Consider the following 20,456-nt stretch of genomic DNA (forward strand, 5'->3'; position numbering starts at 1 on the left):
GAATGGACTGGTTGGATCTCCTTGCAGTCCAAGGGACTCTCAAGAGTCTTCTCCAACACCACAGTTCAAAAGCATCAATTCTTCGGTGATCAGCTTTCTTCACAGTCCAACTCTCACATCTATACATGACCACTGAGAAAACCATAGCCTTGACTAGACGGACCTTTGTAGGCAAAGTAATGTCTCTGCTTTTTAATATGCTATCTAGGTTGGTCATAACTTTCCTTTCAAGGAGTAAGCATCTTTTAATTTCATGGCTGCAATCAGCATCCACAGTGGCTTAGAAGACCCAATTCCTCCTGTACCCAAGAGAGCTTCTAGGTTCCCACAGGGATGTGCCTGGTGTCGAGAATCTTCATACTCAATGAAGATGTGCTACATATATATATATATATATATATATATATGAATACTACTCAGCCATAAAAAAGAATGAAATAATGCCATTTGCAGCAACATGAATGGACCTAGAGACTGTCATGCTAAGTGAAGTCAGACAGAGAAAGGCATATACCATATCACATCACTTAACATGCAGAATCTAAAATATGGCATAAGTGAGCTTATCTACAAAATAGAAACAGGCTTTCAAACATAGAGAACAGATTTGTGGTACCCAAGGAGAACGGGGTAGGGAGAGATTGACGGGGAGTTTGGGATTCAGTTCAGTTCAGTTCAGTTCAGTCGCTCAGTCGTGTCCGATTAGCAAATGCAAATTTAGTGCAGAGAATAGATAAACATCAAGGTCCTACTGTATAGCATAGGATATTCAATATCCTATAATTAAGCCATAATGACAAAGAATATGAAAAAATATATATAAATATATATAACTGAATCACTTTGCTGTATACAAAAAGCTAACACAACATTGTAAATTAACTCCATTTGAAAAGATAAATTTTAAAAAATTTAAAAAGTAAGGACTTCCCTGGCAGTCCAGTGCTTCAGACTCTGTGCTTCCACCACAGGAGTGTGGGTTCAATCCCTGATTGAGGAATTTAAGATCTCACATGCCACATGGTGTGGCCAAAAATATATATTTTTTAATTAAAAAAAGTTTTAAATAATAAAAGAATCTCCAAACTCAAGGAAGCCCAAATTAGGATTCCCCTAACACGACTGAAGTGACTTAGCAGCAGCAGCAGCAAGAAATGTGTGGTTCATTCTGCACAATCCTAGTCCCAGTGCAATTTACCACTGTGGGTCATGACCACCATGGCAATGTTGCCTGGTAACTGGGTTGTCTTGGCTCAGGCTGCCATGACAAAGTATCATAGACAGGGTGGCTTTAAAAGCAGATATATATTGCTGGCTCTGGAGGCTGGAAATCTGAGATTAAGAACCTGTTGAGGTGAGGCTCTTCCTGGCTTGCAGACAGCTGCCTTCCTCACATGGGGGAGAGAGAACAGGAGTAATCCCTCTGATGTCTCTTACAAGGGCACCAATCCCATCATGAGGGCCCCACCCTCATGACCTTATCTAACCCTAATCACCACCCAAAGGTCTTGCCTTCTAATACCATCACTCTGGGGGTTAGGGTTTCAACATGGGGATTTGGTGGTGGTGGCGGAGGCGGGTGGGAACGCACATACATTCAGTCCGTGACTCTGGCTGATATCCCACAACTTTCAGGTTTCCACGAGGACAGGGTGCAGTGGTTACCCCAGGTCATTTTCCCAGAGAAGGAAAAGGGTCTTTGTTAATTTCATGTTGAGCACTGTCCCAGTGTTTCATGTGATTAGGTTAATTTAAGTCTTATAAACACAATGAGGTAGATATTATCATCTCTACACTACAGCTGGTAAAGCTTAGGCACGGAGAGGGCAAGTCAGTTGCCCCAAGTTACACAGCGTTGAGGTGGTAGAGAGTCAAACGAAGTCCTAGCTGTGTGTTATCGCAAATGTTTGTGACGTTTCTGTGAAGTGGGCACTGTTCTGGATCTCCTTTCACAGTGGGGGAAACTGAGGCCTCAGAGAGGTTAAGGTGTGTCTGGAACAGTTAATCAGGTGGTAGGCCTGGCATCATGGTGCCCCTACCACCAGGTGGCCCTGCCTGTTCTCTATCCTCTGCAGACAATGACGAGTGCTTGGCCCAGCCTGGCCCATGTGGTACCCGTGGGCGCTGCCACAATGCCCCAGGCAGCTTCAGCTGTGAGTGCTATCAAGGCTTCACCCTGGACAGCTCCGGTCATGGCTGCAAAGGTAGAACTGGGCTTGGATGAGGTCTAGGCCTCGGGGATGGCCATGGGGGCTGCCTGACCAGCCTCTTGTCCTCTTTCTCCATCTCACAGACGTGGATGAATGCAATGGGCCTCATCGCTGCAAGCATGGCTGTCAGAACGAGCTGGGAGGCTATCGCTGCAGCTGCCCCCAGGGCTTCACCCCACATTCCCAGTGGAGCCAGTGTGTAGGTGAGTGGGGGGGCCTGGGAGGAAGCTGACCCCCGACCAGAATCTGTCCAAACTTGGTGACTGGGAACCACTCCCAGGGCAGGATGCTGTGATAAGTGACACTACCTAAAGGTCTGATGAGCTGATCTAGAAGTTAGTTGAGTTCCCTGCTGCTGGGGAGACTAGGGAGTCAGGGGTCTGCAGAGCCAGTGTGGCAGAGTGGTACTCATTTCTCCAGGAGTGATAGTCTGGAGAGCTTAGCAGAGAGTCTGAGATGTGCCTGTGATCACTGAGAAAGTGTGCTGGGATTGATTAGTGATGTCTGCTATGGATGTGGCAATGGAAATGGGTGTGTGTATGCTACATCTTTTGTCGTACCTGTTGCAGACGCCCTGAGTTTGAGGGACTAGTCTTCTGCCTTCCCTCTAGCCTTCCTCACTTCACACTGTTCTTTGCTGCTCCTAATGACTGCTCCTAATGACAGCCTCATCTTCAGCTCTCGTCTTCTTTCTCCCCTGCAGTCTAGCCTTCACATTCTACCCACGTGGGGACCACTCTCCTGCGACCTCTCCATCACCTTTCCTTGGCCTTTGTCTTCCGCCTCCTCTGCTCTGGGTATCACCGTCTGCCCCTCCCAGACTCTCCATCCACTGTGACTCGGCTTTCTCTGTCCTGCCACTATCTCCAGCACTGCCTTCTCGCTGGCTCCTCCTCCTGCCCCTCCTGGTGGGTCCTCAGCCAAGTTCTCCATCTTTTGTCCTGTCTCGTGTTTGTTGTCCCCTGGGAGCCCACAGGTCATCGCCTTGTTGGCCAGTCCCCGTTTCTCAGCCTGTCTCCTGCTCTGCATACTTATTCATTCCTTTGGCAATGGTTTACCCAGTACCTGCCTTATTCAGGCCCTGAGGATGCAGAAGTGAGCTGAGATCAGACTCCATTGCTGCCCACCCATTGTCCAGTCTCGAGGGGGAGACAGGGATCAATTACATCAGTGGTTCTCAACCAGGTGCCATTTTGAAGTGTCTTGGAGATACTTTTGATGGTCACAACTGGGCGCTGGGTGCTCCTGGGTTTTAGTGGGTGGACAGCCCCCCAACACAGAGAATGAAATGGCCTCAAACGACAGTAGTGCCAAGAGGGGATATCTTATTCTAAGAACATCCCACCATTTAGGAATTCCTGGGAAGTTTTTTGGTTTGGGACTTTTTTTCTCTTTTTTCTGGCCACACTGCACAGCATTTGGGATCTTAGTTCCCCAACCAGGGATCAAACCCATGCCCCTGTAGTGGAAGCATAGAGTCTTAACCACCAGTTCACCAGGCAGTCCCTAGGATTCCTGGAAAGTTTTGAGAAATGCTTCAAAGGAGAATCACGGGATTCGGGGTGGGGAGGTGAAGTAGAGGGGCCGACAGACCTAGTCCAAAGACTCACAGGGAGCTTGATGGAGGTTTTTTTGTTTTGTTTTTTAATGGCTTTATTTATTTATTTATGGCTGTGATGGATATTCATTGCTGTGCAGACTTTTCTCTAGTTGCAATGAGTGGGTTCTCGTTGCAGGGGCTTCTCTTGTTGCAGAGCATGGGCTCTAAGGCCTGCAGGCTTTGATAGTTGCAGCACATGGGCTCAGTAGTTGCAGTTCTGGGGCTCTAGAGCACATAGGCTCAGTAGCTGTGGCACGCGGGTTTAGTTACTCAGCCATATATGGGATCTTCCTGGATCAGGGATTGAACCTGTATCCCCTGCACAGGCAGGCAAATTCTTTACCACTGACCCACCAGGGAAACCCCCGATGGAGGTTTTGACATTGGTCTTGGGCTTGAAGAAGGAGCTGGAGTTGCTTCATGGGGACGGGAGCAATGCAGGTGGAGGGCTCAGGAGATATGAAGGTGGTCCCCCTGCCCCCCTACTCCTGCCCTCTCTCCCCCTCCCCATCCACAGATGAGAACGAGTGTGTCCTGTCACCCTCGGCCTGCGGCAGTGCCTCCTGCCACAACACGCTGGGCGGCTTCCGCTGTGTCTGCCCCTCGGGCTTCGACTTTGACCAGGCCCTTAGGGGCTGCCAGGACGTGGACGAGTGTGCGGCTCGGAGCAGCCCCTGCAGCTACAGCTGTGCCAACACCCCCGGTGGCTTCCTGTGTGGCTGCCCTCTAGGCTACTTCCGGGCTGGGCAAGGGTGAGGGGCTTGAATGGAGTGAACCCAGAGCCTCCCATACCCCGGGAGTGCACACACACTTGCAGGCCCACATGCAGGCATGTGTATACATGTATGCTGAGAAATGGTGCTGAGGCCCAAGAACACCTGTGGGTGTGCACACGCAAGCTCACACCCCACTGTAGTGTGTCATTGTCCTGTATACCTTCATGTGCTCAGTGCTAACATACTCGAGTTTGCACAGGGCTTACACCTATGCCAACATGCCTGGGTACCCTTGTGCTTTCCTGTATCCCAGTGTGCACATGTGTGCAAGCCCATGTTGACAGGGTACATGCAGGCTCACACACACACCCACGTAAATCAAGGGATGCATGCACACATGTAGGTGCATGCAAAGCTGCACTGGCACACTCATCCTCGTCCCCATGGGCAGCGTGGCTCCAAATGGAGTGTTGGGGTGGTGGCTGGAGAGGTCCCACCAGCCTGACTCACCTGCCCCCTGTCCTGGCCCAGGCACTGTGTCTCTGGCCTGGGCTTCAGCCCCGGATCCCAGGATGCCCCAGAGGAGGGGGAGCCACTCTCGCCCGAAGCCTGCTACGAATGCAAGATCAACGGCCAACCCTCTCGTGACCGGCCACGGCGCAGCACCCGTGGGGACCACCAGGTGCCATGGGGGGTGCGCTGGGCGTGGGGAGCAGCCAGGGGACGGGCAGAGATGAGGAGCACAGACTCCAGGTCACAGCTGTCCCCCGTGTCATGGTGCTTGCCTGCATCTTCCTGTACTTTCTCAGCCCGAGGTTTCCCCTTGGGAGCTCTCTGGGGGACACAGGCCCCTCAACACCCCAACTTGCTCCCAGTGACAAGTCAGACCCCTCCCACACAGACCCTGGGTGTGATACCTCCCAGGGATGCTTTCCATGGCACTTGGATGCAGAAGAAATGCCTTGAGCCCCCAAACCTCCCTATGCCCTGGGACTTGTCACCTGTCACCGCCTGGCTGGGACAGCCCTCTCTCAGAGTCCCTCTGGGTTTAAGCACCCTCAAAACAGCCAACTTAACCCCTTCTTCCCTCCCCCTCCTTCAGACCCTCTGCTCCTCTTTCCAGCACCCATGATGCTCCTGGAACTATACCCAGGCCTCCTGTACCCTCCCTGTCTCTGGAAAGTGCAAGGGTCTCTCCTCCCTCCCCACTACACTCTCAAGACCAGCAGAGCAGTTCTGCAGTTTAGCCCCTCTGTCTCCTGGGGCCACTCCAGCCACGGCCCTGACCCCACCAGCTTGTGTGGGGAGGATGTTTTTGTCACAGATTCAGCTTGCTTGTCCTTCAGCTGAACAGTCCCTGAGGCCAATTCTGGCTAGTCTTGCCACCATCCCCTCTAAGGCATCTGAAAGCTAAGCATTTGTTGAGCACCTGCTGGATACATGTGCTGCTCTAAGCACTTCCTTTGCTTTTCTTTTCATTCTAGTTGTTGTTTTCCCCTTTCTGGGAAAAACCATGTGGGTATATTGCCTTTGTTGCCATTATTTTTGTAAGCTTCACAGGGATAAGGCCCAGTGTCTCAGGTTTGCCACTGTTTCACCAGCCCTTCGAACTCAGTAAGAGTGATTGGAGTGGTTGTCAGGGCTCCTAGCATGGACCTAAGCAGATCCAGGCAGAAGCAGGCTGGGTCTTGTGGTTTTGCCTGCAATACCCATGATTGCCAGCAGGTGTCATTAAGAGTACATGTCTAGCAGCACTCCTGGTGAAGGGCTAAATCTCTGGAACTGAAAGGCGGGGGAAGGGGGGGGCAAGGACAGGAATAGTTTTCACTTTCAGGCAACAGCAAAACACCCCATCAGCATGTAAATTAGGCAGAACACACAGCTCTGCCCAGAGCAAAGGAGACGAAAACACAGATAACCTCCTGTTGGATTGGACACGTCACCCAGCCAGGGTCAGCCTCCCATTGAGGTTTGCTGGCTTATTCAGGGGTCCTGTCTGGCTGCCAGGGCCAGGAAGCATTCAGAGGAGCTCAAATAAAGAGGGTTTTGTCATCTGCACACAGCGGGGCTCTCAGAGAGCCCAGATGCAGGAAGTGCAGCGGGCCTCCGGAACTGGAACGATACTGGGCAGCTCCTCTGTCTGGCTCCTCTGTGTTTCTGCCACTGTGTGTCTGGGGCTGGCTCTTGCTGCAATGCGCATGGTCCTCACTCTAGCCACCCCAGACCACCTTTGAGTGACCTTAGCATTTTGGGGCCTGATGCCATCAGACTGCCTCCCGGTCTGGGTTGTTGTTCAGTTGTCAAGTCCTATCTGACTCTCTGCAACCCCATGAACTGCAGCACGCCGGGCTTCCCTGTCCTTCACTATCTCCTGGAGTTTGCTCAAACTCGTGTCCATTGAGTCAGTGATGCCATCCAACTATCATCCTCTGTCTTACTCTTCTTCTTCTGCCCTCAATCTTCCCCAGCATCAGAGACTTTTCCAATGAGTTGGCTCTTCACATCAGGTGGCCAAAGTATTGGAGCTTCAGCATCAGTTCTTCCAATGAGTATTCATGGGTTGATTTCCTTTAGGATTGACTGGTTTGATATCCTTGCAATTCAAGGGACTCTCAAGAGTCTTTTCCAGCACCACAGTTGGAAAGCATAAATTCTTTGGTCTGGGTATCTGACAGGGAATCCTCTATTTCTTCCATCCAGACTGGCAGGGATCCAAATAAGGTCCCTCGGTTGAAGCAAGAGGTCTGAAGTCAGCCTGCCTCCCCTCTTTGCTTTCCACCTGGGAACCAGCCTCCACCTTCACCCTCTGTCTACAGCCCAAGCTGACCATTAGCCTTGTGGGTGGAGGGCTAGACAGGAGTCAAGGGCATTGAGTGATCCGTTTTTTACTCCACTTTAGAGATTGGCTGAAAATCTCTTGGCCCCCTGCCTCCCCCCATACCCCCGCATTCTGATTTCTCCGAGCCCCTGCCATCATCCACCCGGTCTTTCTCCCCAGGCAAGCCTGGCCAGCCTTGACACGGAGGCTCCGCTGACCTTGGGACTGAACCTCTCCTGTCTGGGCCAAGCCCAGCACATCCTAGAGCTGAGGCCAGCGCTGGAGAGCCTGGGGGGCCACGTCCGCTACGTTATCGCCCGTGGCAACGAAAGAGGCTTCTTCCGCATGCATCACCTTCATGGTCTCAGCTCCCTACAGCTGGGGCGCCGGAAGCCAGGGCCTGGCACCTACCAGCTGGAGGTTGTGAGTGTGACCGAGCCCTGGGGCACCCAGCCAGAGGGGCGGCCGGGGGGCCGAGCCTTGCGGCTGAAAGTGCAGTTGCAGCTGCTGTAATCAGGGGGTTCCCACACCTCCCACCTGGCCCCAGGCACCCCCCTGCAGTCTGATTTTCAGACTCACCACCTGGGCATTGCCCCACCCCTGCCTCCTTCCATGGGGTTTTGGGGAAACTGATGTCACTCTGTTTGCTATGACCCCCCACCCCGGGAGACCCTAGTGACAAGCCCTGAACTCAGTGGGCCCCAGGGTCCCCATGTGGTCCTCCTCTCCAGAGGTGGGAGATTTGGAAGGCGGGAGGGTTCGATCCTCTGCATCAATGGCCGACCAGGTGGAACCCCAAAACTCAGGAAGAGTGAAGTGCTATCCTCTGACCTCAAGCAAGTCCAGCCTCTACCCGAGGGGCCCCGACACTTTCCTGGAGACAGCTGGCAGCCACAGCTGCATGCCCCCTCCACTTCTACAGCCAGGGTCCAGGAAGGCCCTGGGTTTCACTGTATCTGGTCAATCTCAGGCTGAAACTCTGCACTGCAGGGGGAGCTCGCCCCCAGGGGCTCTGGAGGACATGGGAATAGGTGGTTGGGGTGGGCCTAGGGTTCATCCCTTCCAGCAGAAGAGCCTGCAGGGCCCCAGCCAGTCACTGATGTGCAACCATGTTCATTATCCCCACGGAGAGCTGGGCTAAGGTTCTGAGGATACTTTCATATCAGAAGCAGAGAAACAATAAAGTTATTTTGGGTTAAGTATGTCCCTTGGCAAGTTCTGGCAGTAGAGGCTGTTCTTGGCAGGGCCAGGCAGGGCTTACGAGGAGGGGACCAGGAGGGCAGCAGCTTTGGGAAGCATGAGCTTCTGCCCCGAGTTCCGAGGAGGAAGGGTGTAGGTGAGATGGGTGAAGACCAATGCTGCATCTTGGGGCATCATCCCAGAATGCAGGTAGGTTCTGCCAACTTCAGACCTGGGAGTTTTGGCACAAAGTCAGGCTGCAGTGCTAACCACTGGTTCTCTCGTGGGTTTACCATCACTGATAATAATGACTGACGAGCCCAGATGACATACTACACCAGGCACCATTCTAAGCATTTTACAATTATTGACCCATTCGGTCCTTCCTACTGAGTCTGAGCTTGCGCACTGCTCACTGCATGACAGGCTGATAAATCGGGAGATGAGTTGTTGGGGCAAAGAACAGCGACTTTATTCAGAGAGCCAGCAAACTGAGATGATGGTGGACTTGTGCCCCAAAGGAATGTCTTGCCTGAGTTGAATCCAGGCTTCTTTTATACTAAAAGGGGAGGGTGTGAAGTCAAACCAATTTCCTGGTTCTGGTCAGCCTCCAGAGGGGAGGGGACGTGTTAATTTCTTCCTTCCTGCAGTCATTCACAGGTGGGCCTGGCCTGGATGCCTCCTGTAAGCTAATCAAAGGTATTTTAGGTTTGTGCTCATTACCTCGGAGGAGGCAATGGCAAGCCACTCCAGTACTCTTGCCTAGAAAATCCCATGGATGGAGGAGCCTGGTAGGCTGCAGTCCGTGGGGTCGCTAAGGGTCGGACACGACTGAACGACTTCACTTTCACTTTTCACTTTCACACATTGGAGAAGGAAATGGCAACCCACTCCAGTGTTCTTGCCTGGAGAATCCCAGGGATGGGGGAGCCTGGTGGGCTTCCGTCTATGGGGTCACACAGAGTCGGACACGACTGAAGTGACTTAGCAGCAGCAGCAGCAGCAGCTCATTACCTGGGAAAAAGCGTTTCCAGAGATGGGCCATTATGTATAATTAAGCTTATAGGCAACATCCCTTTACTGATTAACTTGAAATAAGATACAAAAGGTTCTTCCCTGTTACACTTATGCTGCTGCTAAGTCACTTCAGTCATGTCTGACTCTGTGGCCCCATAGACCCATAGACCCCACCTCCGTTTTATAGCAGGGAGACCCAAGCTTCGGGAGTTTGTGGAACCTACTGCGGGCACCCACACAGTGTAGTGGGACTGGGACATTCCACCAAGTCTGCACCCTGGCCCCCGACCCCTTATTGTCCTCAAGGGATGGTACATTTGGGTCTCATCTGGAACATTCTCAGTCATGGTGGAAATGAAGGCCGCACAGTTGGGTGGCTCAAGTCTGGGTGAGAGACCCAGGACCCCAGTGCGTGGCTCTGCCTTCTGCAGAGCGGTCACTAGTGCCTGGCTACAGGGCTCTGTACTTATTCCAGTCCTGGCCCACCTGACTTATCAGGAGCATCTGGGTCCCATCAGAGCGTGCAGAGAACTTCTCTGTCCATCACCCAGTCTCACTACAGCCCAGGGGTCTGGGCAGAGCAAACATGGTGACCCCAGTGATGAGAAAGGAAGAAAGGGTGATCTGCTCAAGGCCGCCACTGGGAAGCACAAGGCTGGACTCATACAGAGCCTGCAGTCACTCATACCAGTGCTTGGCCTTCCCAGCCTAAGAGCACAGATCCTGTGGTCAGAGGGCATCGTGTGGGTTTCAACACAGGCTGGAGGTTCGCACCCCATAATGAAAGGTGACATAGACAAGCATGGCATCCCACCAACGGTTTATTTAAAAGTTTTAGAAGTATGTCCTGGGAGAGAACTGAAGCTCTGCAAGGACCCAGAGGGATGCGGGTAAGTGTGTCCTTGCAGGCAGGCAACGATCGCGATGGTTCTTTCCGAGAATGGTTACCCAGGCAGGCGTGACTCTAGTGTCTGAGCAGGCACAGGGCTTGAAGTAACAGGGCTCCCTGGTTCCAGTCGCTGGAGGAGCAGGAGGTGGCAGGGAGGGACCTGGTGCAGCCTCTGGTACAGGGGGTTGAGATTTGCCCTGAAGGACAGAGGGGCTGGGGCAGTCAAGGCTGCAGAGTGACGACTGTGGCAGAGAGAGGTCCAGCCCATTTTGAGTGGGCAGATCTGGAGTAGTGTGGGCTCACGATCCTGCTGGAGGGATCAGAGGGGTGGGCGGGTGAGGAGGACTGGAGTGGAGTACGGGGGCCCTGCAGCTTTTGGTTCACATGCCTGGCATTTCATTACCCTGCCGAAGCCCCTCTGGACAGGGGCAGGGTAATGATCAGCCCCCTAGGACCCACCCAAGTGAATCTGTGAGGCTGATCAGAGAGCTCATTCCTCTGCAGCAGTGATGGGGCGGAAGTTGGGGTGGGACGGAGGCAGGAGGGGAGGGGTGATCACGTGACCAAAAGTCGACCTGGATTAGCAGTGGACAGGAGGGAAGTTTTCCTCTTGTTGTTTCTGGTGGGGCCGCCAAACCTCGACAATGGAAGTGTTGAGGTTCCAGGGCTCAATTTCTTCACCCCAGAGTGAGGGACTGTCAGAAGGCAAGAGAAATAGAAAAATATACATTTATTTATACATTTTGAGCACCTGGATCCACCCCAACCTGAAGCCTCATGTTGGCTGGTTATTTGAGCCAATGAGTTTCCTATTTTCTTGAAGTTTTCTATCTCTAGCTATTCAAAGTGTCTTGACTTAAAACGCTGCACATTCCCTCAGCTTCCCATTCATCCGCCCCTGGCTCTCCTTGGGGTGGAGGCAGCTGTCAGGGACTTGGCTGTCGTTCCCGCCTTCGAGGGTTGAGAAGTTCAGGGACCAAAGCTGGGAGAATGGACTTCTTAGATGCTGGCCTGGGGTCTCACCCACCTTGGAAGTTTCTCCGGGTGCCGTGGTGGTGCTTTAACTGGCCCTTTTTCCGGGCATCCAAAATCTTCATCCCAGCCTGAACCCACCTGGCCCCTGGCTTCCCGCACACCATCTTGTTTTTCTGGGGTAAGAAGAATCTGCAGGGATGGGGATGCCCAGGTGAGGATGTAAGTGGAGAGGAAAGTTGTGTGACAGCCCCCAACGACTCCCCTGCGGTCCCACTCACATCACAGCAGGCAGGTTGCAGCTCCCGCTCACGTCCTGGCGATGGTAACTCTGGGCCTGCCGCAGCAAGGACAGCCTGGCTCGGCGGTGGTAGGCCAAGCAGCAGTCCTCAAAGGCACCTGCGACCACACAGCCGCCCACAGGCTCAAGTCTGAGCACGTGCATGTACGGCCGTGCATACACTGCAGGGCCGTCCACAGACATGGCACCTACGCGCAAGTGTGGCTACGTATGCGTCCTGCGGTTTCGCATGCGCTCTGCAGGGATGCCCACAGACGTAGTTATATGCGCGCATGCACTGCAACCCTTCTAGGCACTGTGGAAGCCCAGGGACAGCATAGACAGTGAGGTGGCCGCTGGGCTCATCTTTGGCCCTTGACAAAGGGACAGCTGGCAGGAGTTGGAGAGGGCCCCGCAGGCCCCAGCTGGGAAGGGTCCAAGACCACGAAATAAATCGACCAAGGCCATTTCCACTCCTGCTCCGGTGCAGAGGGCGAGGAGTGGGTGCAATGCCCTGAGAAGGGGAGGAGGCGTGGTTGGAGGTGGAGGTGCTGGTGCCAGAAGAATCAGGGAGGATGAGAGGGTGGGATGAGCAGAGGATGAATTAATATGGAGACAGTGCTGGGCCTTCAAGTTTCTCTGGGATCCATCCATCTGCCAATTCCTGCCTCCAGGGGCCACATCTGACTTCTGGGAAGGGCTCAGGGAGGACTTGAAGGCTCCCTCTATCCCCACCTTGACCCAGAAGGCAAGCAACTGTGGAGTCAGATGGACAGTGTTGCAGTGCCAGGCAGGAAGCTCCCCTGGGCTGGGGGCAACCCTGCCCCCAGGATCAAAGGGCCCAGGTTGGGCCTGGCTCCTGAAATGGGCCTCTTATTAGAGGACAATGAGAACGAGGCCCAGCCCCATCCTGGGCAAAGGCTAATGTCTGTCGGGCAGGGCTAGGGCCTCTTAGACCTAATAAGAGGCAGGTGGGGCAGGTGGGTGGGGCCATGGGGCTTCCACTTGGCTACCTGCTGGGGTTCAGCTGCCTCCTCAGGCCCACAGGGATGGAGAAAACAGTGACAGAGCTGAGGGACGCCTGGGGGGCATCCGGAATGAACTTTGGTCCCCAATATCCTCAAGTGCCTAATCTCGGCAGAGGAGGAGAGGAATTCCCCGTTAACAGTAGTAATGGCTATCACAGTAGCTGCCAGGCACTGGGCCAGGAGTATCCAATTGGATCCTCATGTCCCATCTCTGCAGTGGGAATTTGGAACCTCACTTTGCAGATGAAAAGCCTGGGGGTCATAAAGGCCAGACCACACAGGTAGCCTGGGTGAGGGAAGCCAAGATGGAGATCCATTTTCATTGGGCTCCCAGGCTCTGATCTCAACGCCCCCTACCCCCAGGGGCTTTGCAGGCTCAGGTCACTGCAAGGTGTCCTGGACGGTAAGCAGCCATGCCGCTGTCTGTTCCCCATAGTTCCTGGGCTGGCTGGAGTTTGGAGGGATGCCTTGGGTCATGGACTGTGGGGGAGGCACCCAGGGGCTCTGGAAGGAGAGGCTGAGGACCATCACCCCCAAGGAGCTGCACAAATGCTGGGAGTTTTTGCATGCCTGGTGGGGGAGCTGTCCATCAGAGAATGGAGAATGGATTCAGTGCTGATGGGATCAGGGGAGGTTTCTGGAGGAGGGGAGAAGCACATTGGTAGCTGGAGGCACAGGAAAGATGGGGAGAGGGGACTGTGGAGGGGGAGAGGGATGAACTGAGGCAGTACCTTGAGCACGGACAGTGGGAGCCCAGGCAATCGCGAAGCAGGCCACCAGGCAGACCAGGAGCCACGGATTCATAGTGCAGGCTGGTCCTCCCCCTCTGGCACCTACCTTGAGGATTAACTGGGGAGAGCAGGCGGGTGGATGGTGAGGACACAACATGGACAGCGACAGGCACCGGGAGCACCCCCATCTCAAGCCTGGGCCCCCTGCAAGGGAGGCAGGTGGCATGGGATGGGGACAAGTGCTGCATGGTCCTGCTCACCAAAGCCTACGGGGTCCCTGGAGCTGGCGCCTGCTGGAGTGGACCTGAGCTCTCCTGCCTGCCAGGCCAGCAGGCTTCACCCTTTATAGTTGGAACCCCACCCTGCCGTTCCGCCCTCCCTCCTCCTCCCTGCCTCCCCTCCCACTCCCCCTCCTGGCTTCTCCCTCCAGCCCTGCCCTCCTCTCTTCTCCCCATTTTTTCCCCATTTTTTCTAGCTCTTCTCTCCAATATCATGATGCACTTGGGGGCCAGGGGCAAAAGGATCCAAATCAAAGAATTGGGCAGGAAACAACGATACCTTCAACTATCTGCTTGGATGGGGGCAAGAGGTGGATGGGTGCAGGTGGACAGACCCAGCCTTGAGCTTAGCCAGCCCCCTTGAAGGTTCACCTTCTCCCCCTCCAGGCCCCTCAGCCAGGCACCCTGGCTTTCTCCCTGAAGGGCCTTTTCTTCTCATTTTCCTGGCTCCTTTCTTGCTGCACCTCAAGGTGGACCCTGGCTACCCACAGGCAGGACTCAGGCTGCCTAGAGCAGGGGAGAGCCTTCATCTCTTCTCCCCACTCCCCAGCCACCTGTGCCCGTGGGGCCTTGACTTCATCCCATTTTTCTCTTCTTCCATACAGTGGGGTGACTTATTGTGTCACAGCAAAGCCCTGTTTTTTTGAGAATAGGCAAACCCACAGAAACAGAAAGTAAAATCAGCTGTCGCCACAGGCTGGGAGGAGGGGAGAATGGGGATGAGGCTGAAAGGAATGATATAACTTTTTTTTTGCTCTGAAATTAGATGGTGGTGGTGGTCGAGGACTCTGTGAATATAGTAAACAGCATGGAATGGTACACTTTCAATAGGTAGTGTCTCATGCAAAAAAAATAATAATAAAAAAACTTATTTGAGCCAGACTGAGGGCTAGGCCAGAAGCCTGCTTCCCAGATTTCTCTGTGAAACTGCTCCAAAGAGGCAGGGTTTTCAGCGCAGTTTTGTATCTTGTCAGAACAAAGAATGTCAAACAAGTCAGGGAGACATTTGTTCAAGGTCTCAGAACAGACCAGCACGTTTGAGGCGAGTCAGTATGACCTTGGCGCCTGTGAACTGAGTCTTATTATCAGAAGAGGGCCAGCACTGGCATCCCAGGAAGGACTTTAATCTTTATTTTGAACATCGACATCTTTGACTTCTGGGCAATGTGTCCTCTTCTTTAATAATCAAAGCAGATGCACAATGTAGGCTGACAGGCCACAAACAGGCTTTTTTAGTTAGCATCATTTTTAAGTTAACAGGGGACTTTTCTGGTGGTCCAGTGGTTAAGACTCCAGCTCTCAATGCATGGGACCTGGGGTTCGATCCTTGGTGAGGAATCTCAGATCCCCTCGAGCTGAGTGCCATGGCCTAAAAATAAGAATAAAATTCAAGTTAGCTCATGTATCAGCTACAATGACTTCTATATATATATATTTCTTTAACAGTGCAATACATGCAACTTGAATTTTCCGAATATTATCTTGAGAATAAGGACCACAATAATGTTCTGGTTTTGGAAGAAAAGCGGGAGCTCCAGGTAACCACGCCAGCAGGCACCCACCCAGGAGGAGTTTCTTTTTTTCCAGGGTCAGCGTGGTCCACCCGGAACAGGGGGGTGAGGGTGGGGGCCGTGGGGGTGGAGAAGCGGCAGGTAGTGGGGAAGGGGACGCTGCAGAAACCTCACAGCTGATCGTCTGTAACTTTTTATCGTCGACTTCCTTATCCGACTTACCATTCGGAGCATTTATGACACTCTCTACCCCTTTCTCATCTCTCCAACTCCACCAGGAGACCCTGGCGGGGCCCCTCACCCACTCCCTGGGCCCGGTCGGGTGGCTACATGGGTGGGGCTTGGCGCAGGGGCGGGGCCTTGATGAAAGACACCGAGAGCCGGGGCGGGGCTTTCTGACTGGGGCTGAGACCAGGGCGGTGCTTACGGACTCACGGGCCCGGAACCCAGCGGTCCTGCGCCGGTGGCCGTGGCCGCTCCCGGAGTAGGTGAGGCTGGTTCAGGACGCGGTTCCGCGTGGCTGCGGGCTTGGGGACGCCGCGTGGCGGGCCGGGGCCAGCCTCCCCGCTAAGGCCCACCGTCCCTGCCTGCCCGGTCGGCGGGCAGCGGCCAAGAGTGGCGTTACTCAGTAGCGGCGGAGGTTCCCCGTGAGCAAGCCCACCTCCCCGCCGCTCACTCGTTAGTCCCACCAGCAGCCTTAAAAGGGAGCAAGGGGTCTGAGGAACCAGCACGCAGGGCAGGCAGGGGTTTTTGCACTCGTGTCTGAGCAGCGGACAAGATGCCTCAGGACTAAGGGCCCCGGGTGGAGACCTGGAGTTCTGAAGATCGCAGTTGCTGACTGTAGGGCTAGGCCTCCACGGTCAGGTCTCAGCTGAGAAAGGGGAGACCTGTGTTCCCGCAACTCCTGGAGGTGGTCAGGGTAAGCTGTCTCCAGCGAGGGGACCCTCTTCTCCGCATGTGTGAACACAGCGCAGAGGACAACGCCGCCTTCTGCTCCCCAGTCCCCAGCTCTGAGCATGAGGCCGTTTTGAGTCACCGCCAGCCTGCAGCTGAGCCAATTCAGGGGCTGACCACACCCCAGGGTCGGCAGGACAGGATGCAGTGCAGGGTGAGGGGTAGGGGGCAGGGGGACAACTCAGCGCACCTCTCGGATGGCCGGACTGCAGAATGGGGCAGCCAGGTGGCTGGGTGAGGGGAAATACCAACCACTGCCTTTGGAGTGAGCTCCTCGGGGGGTCTGGGCACCAGGCTCACTCTCATTTCTCTGCTGGAGGACCTCCCAGGTGCTCCTAACAGTTGACCAATTTACAGAGGAGACTAGAGGGTCTGAGAGGCCCCTTATCACCCTTTTTATTTTTTATTCTTTGGCCAGGAAAATCTGACCTTTATTTCTTAAATTCTGTGAAGGAAAGGAGGACATCTCCTAATGGAGGAAGGCCACTGAGCAGAGGCCTGGGGCTCATCAGGAAGGATCCTGGGTGGAGGGCCTCCTGCATTTGCTTTTGCATCACACCTCCACCTCCAACTCCCCATGCTGCCTACCGCCCCCCTGAACCTCTGGTACCTCCAGGTCCTGGTTCAGGTGGCCTCTGACAGAAGCCGCTGGGATGCCATCCCCACCCCACCCCCCACTGTCCTGACTCCACACACCAGACCCCGGGTATCCTGTCTGCCAGGCCTGGGCTCCTGTTGTACCCAGCTGCCTCTCACTCTGGTCCAGATGCACAGTGGTTGCCAGGCAACCGGAGGAAGGAAGGAAAAGTGCTATGTTTTTTTTAAGGATGGCTTGCAAGCCTCTGGCCTGACTTTCAGGGACTTAGTTCCTTGTGTGACCCATTTTACCGTGTTCTCCATGTGGCTGGCCTGCCTCCTGCAAAGTCTGATTTGAAGGGCTTCCCTCCCCGGAGACCAGCTGCCTCTGTTCCAGGGGACCTGGGCAGGGAACTCAAGCTACCACCGCTGGGTGTGGCCTCAGTCCTTGTGTTTCTCCTGTACCTACTGAACACGTGGGGGCTGGGCCAGCTGGGGCAGGGGAGATGTGGGGAGGGAGGGCGGTGGGTCCTGAGAAGAGGGTCCCATCGGGGTATGAGGTCCTTCTTTGAAGATGCTGGGGCTTCCATTGTGGCTCAGCTGGTAAAGAATCCACCTGCAATGCAGGGGACCTGGGTTCAATCCCTGAGTTGGGAAGATCGCCTGGAGAAGGGAAAGGCTACCCACTCCAGGATTCTGGCATGGAGAATTCCATGGGGTCGCAGAGCTGGACACAAATGAGCAATTTTCACTTTGAGGATGCTGAGCTCCACTCAGCCCTTCCACACAAGTCTCTGGGCACCTGTTACATACCAGCTATGTTCCCAGGGGTGACTGGAGTGAGCAAGCAGATGTCTCCCAGCCAGGAAAGGGGATGGCGATGTCACTGATCCTCATCAAACACCTGTTTGGGGCCATTTGTTATTCATTCAACAGGTGGTGAGCACCTACTGTAAGTCAGGCATTAGGCTGGGTGCCCTGGATAAGCAGTGCAGAGCAGACAGGTAGCAAGTTATGAAGCAAGATCCTTGGAGATAAGCATCACTGCTTCAAATCTGGAGGTAGCAGGAAGATGCCAGGGATGGGTTGGGCTCCTCTAAAGAGAGTGGCTTGAGGTGACAGCAAACGCAGTGGGATTAACATTTGTCCCCACCGGACAGGGGAAAAAACAGTCATCTGAGGTCTGGAGAGGTTAAGTTACCTGACCAAGTAAGTGGCAGCCAGGTTCCAAGTTGAGGTCTGACTCCTTCATTCCACATGTACTTTTTGGGAACTCTATTACACGTCTTTTTTTTTTTTTTTAATAATGTATTTTGTTTAACACTATCCATCCAAGATAATGGGCTTCCCTGGTGGCTCAGTGGTAAAGAATCTGCCTGCCAATGCAGGATATGCAGGTTTGATCTCTGGGTTGGAAAGATCCCCTGGAGGAGGAAATGGCAACCCACTCCAGTATTCCTGCCTGGGGAAATCCCATGGACAGAAGGAGCCTGGCGGGCTACAGCTCATGGGGTTGCAAAAGAGGCATGACTGAGTGACTAAAACAATAACAAGCCAAGATAGTATCATTCCAACATGCAATCAAAAAATGATTTATGAGACATTTTCCCTTTTTTGCATAGTAAGTGTCCAAAACATGGCTTATTGAAAAGTTTCAGTACACTTCAAGTGCTGAATAGCTACATGTGGCTGGTGTCTGTCTTATTGGACAGTGCATTTCCAGCCACAGATCACTGTCAATTCAAAATTTTACACTGTTTCTTTTCTTTCATTTTCTATTGACTTTTTTTTTAAGGGCAGTTTAATTTTCCCAGCAAAATTGAAGAGAAGGTACAGAGATTTCCCATATATCCCCTGCCCCACATTATCAACAGCCTGCATCTCAGAGGTATGTTTGTTACTGGCAGTGAACCTACATTGACCAATCACTATCATCCAAAGTCCGGAGTTTGTATTCGGGTTCACATCTGCTGTTGTATATTCCACGTGCTCAGTCACTCCAGTCGTGTCCGACTCTTTGCGGTCTCATGGACTGTAGCCCATCAGGCTCCTCTGTCCACGGGATTTTCCAGGCAAGAATAGTAGAATGTGTTGCCATGTCCTCCTCCAAGGGATCTTTCCGACCCACGGATCAAACCTGCATCTCCGGCATTGGCAGGTGGATTCTTCACCACAAGCGCCACCTGGGAAGCCCTTGTACATTCTACATGTTTCGACAAAATATATAATGACGTTTATCCACCATTTCGGTGTTAGACAGAATATTTCACTGCTTTAAAAACCCTCTAGGCTCCCAGCATGTCTTTTTTGTTCTGATGTTTTGACAGCTGGGCACTTGCTGATCCTGAAGGTACTACCCCTCCTAGGGCCAGCAGATTCTCAGAGAGAGTAAATGGCTTCAAGGGCACCTTTCATATGCAAACCAGCCAGTCCAGAGCCCATACCCTAACCCCCTCCTCTATCAGGCTCCCACACTCAGGGTCACTATGCTCCAGCCCAGGTCACCCCAGGGCCAGGCAGTAGACAACTAGGGACAGGCTCTGTGTCCCAGAGCCTCCTGAAGTGATTCAAAATAGCAAGTCCTAAGCTTGCTCACCCAGCCTCACTCAACCCTTCCCACGGAAGTCACAATAAGGGGGACTTCCCTGGTGGTCCAGTAGTTAAGAATCTGCCTGCCAATGTAGGGGACACGGGTTCCGTCCCTAGTCTGGGAAGATCCGACATGTTGAGAAGCAACTAAGCCCATGTGCTGTAACTACTGAGCCTGTGCTCTAGCCTAGAGCCCATGCTCTGCGCAACAAGAGAAGCCACAGCAATGAGAAGCCTGTGCATTGCAATGAGTAGTAGCCCCTGCTTGCTGCAACTAAAGAAAGCCCGTGCATAGCATCAAAGACCCAGCACAACCAAAAGCTGATTAATTAATATTTTTAAAAACTGTGATAGAGAAGACAGTTTGCTGCTCATAGATCCCAAGAGGAGGGGGCATAACACACCATGCAGGGAAACCTGGGGAAGCCCCAGGGCCAGTAGGGAGACAGAAGGAGCAAGGAGAAAGCAGGGCACAAGCCTTTCCTGTGGCTTCCCTGGGCAAGGCCAGGCCAGGCAGGGTAAGAGATTTGGTTCTGGCCAGTTTGAACACTCTCTGCTGGCCCCAGGGGCGGAGTGGCTCTCCCCAGTTGTCTGGTATAATACCTCTCCCTGGGGGAACTAGGGCAGGGGGATTTTGCTTCCCAGGAGTGTGAGAGCCTGACAACAGAGTTGGCTGGAGTCTGAGCTCTGGATTGCCCTGCATCTGAAAGGCTGGCTCCCAGTTACCCGCTATCTCTAACGATTGCTGTAAGGGCAGTCTGTCCCAGATCAGCAAGGCTGGCAGATGTCAAAACATTATAAAACACAGAAAATAAAACCCATGATGAGTATGCTCATCACCTCTCTCCTCTCATCACCCATCATCCCCTCTTGCCTGTTTCATAGCCACTCCTTTTTGGCAGTAGATGAATGCCAAGGACGGCCTTCAAGTCTCACTGGTGTCTCTCACTCTCCTGCCTCACTGTCCCCCCATCACCTCCCACTCCTGGACTCCTGCCCTGGCTCCCACTGAAGCCTAACAGTGGCCCCTCACCCTTGGGCCCTTGCCACCCCTCCCCTAAGACTGTCGCCTCCATTGGCTTCAGAGACACAACCCATTTTGTGTCGA

At 53.5% G+C, this 20,456-nt stretch overlaps 2 protein-coding genes across 5 annotated transcripts in view; one reads left to right on the plus strand and one right to left on the minus strand.

Annotated features, from left to right (window-relative positions):
- FBN3 (fibrillin 3) overlaps nt 1-8,497 on the plus strand; it is a 123,242-nt gene extending 114,745 nt beyond the window's left edge. The window contains 5 exon segments of the mRNA XM_088839315.1: nt 2,076-2,204; nt 2,294-2,413; nt 4,328-4,562; nt 5,058-5,208; nt 7,525-8,497. Coding sequence (XP_088695441.1) covers nt 2,076-2,204; nt 2,294-2,413; nt 4,328-4,562; nt 5,058-5,208; nt 7,525-7,857 — 968 coding nt within the window. The 3' untranslated portion in view covers nt 7,858-8,497.
- A 1,868-nt stretch (nt 8,498-10,365) lies between these two features.
- Nucleotides 10,366-20,456, minus strand: part of CCL25 (C-C motif chemokine ligand 25) — a 28,277-nt gene continuing 18,186 nt past the window's right edge. Inside the window, exons 3-8 of one of the 4 annotated variants that reach the window (XM_055429888.2) lie at nt 13,999-15,087; nt 13,441-13,558; nt 11,683-11,800; nt 11,457-11,593; nt 11,005-11,124; nt 10,366-10,739 (exon numbers count right to left, since the gene is read on the minus strand). In XM_055429888.2, coding sequence (XP_055285863.1) covers nt 10,729-10,739; nt 11,005-11,124; nt 11,457-11,593; nt 11,683-11,800; nt 13,441-13,513 — 459 coding nt within the window. In that variant the 5' untranslated portion in view covers nt 13,514-13,558; nt 13,999-15,087 and the 3' untranslated portion in view covers nt 10,366-10,728. Of the gene's footprint in view, nt 10,740-11,004; nt 11,125-11,456; nt 11,594-11,682; nt 11,986-13,440; nt 13,814-13,998; nt 15,088-20,456 lie in introns of those variants that run through there. The other 3 variants (XM_055429883.2, XM_055429884.2, XM_055429887.2) reach the window with 3 other exon arrangements.

This window comes from Moschus berezovskii, chromosome 8, assembly GCF_049115385.1.
Source record: "Moschus berezovskii isolate FMDL1 chromosome 8, NW_MosBer_1.0, whole genome shotgun sequence".
Taxonomy (NCBI): Eukaryota; Metazoa; Chordata; class Mammalia; order Artiodactyla; family Moschidae; genus Moschus; species Moschus berezovskii.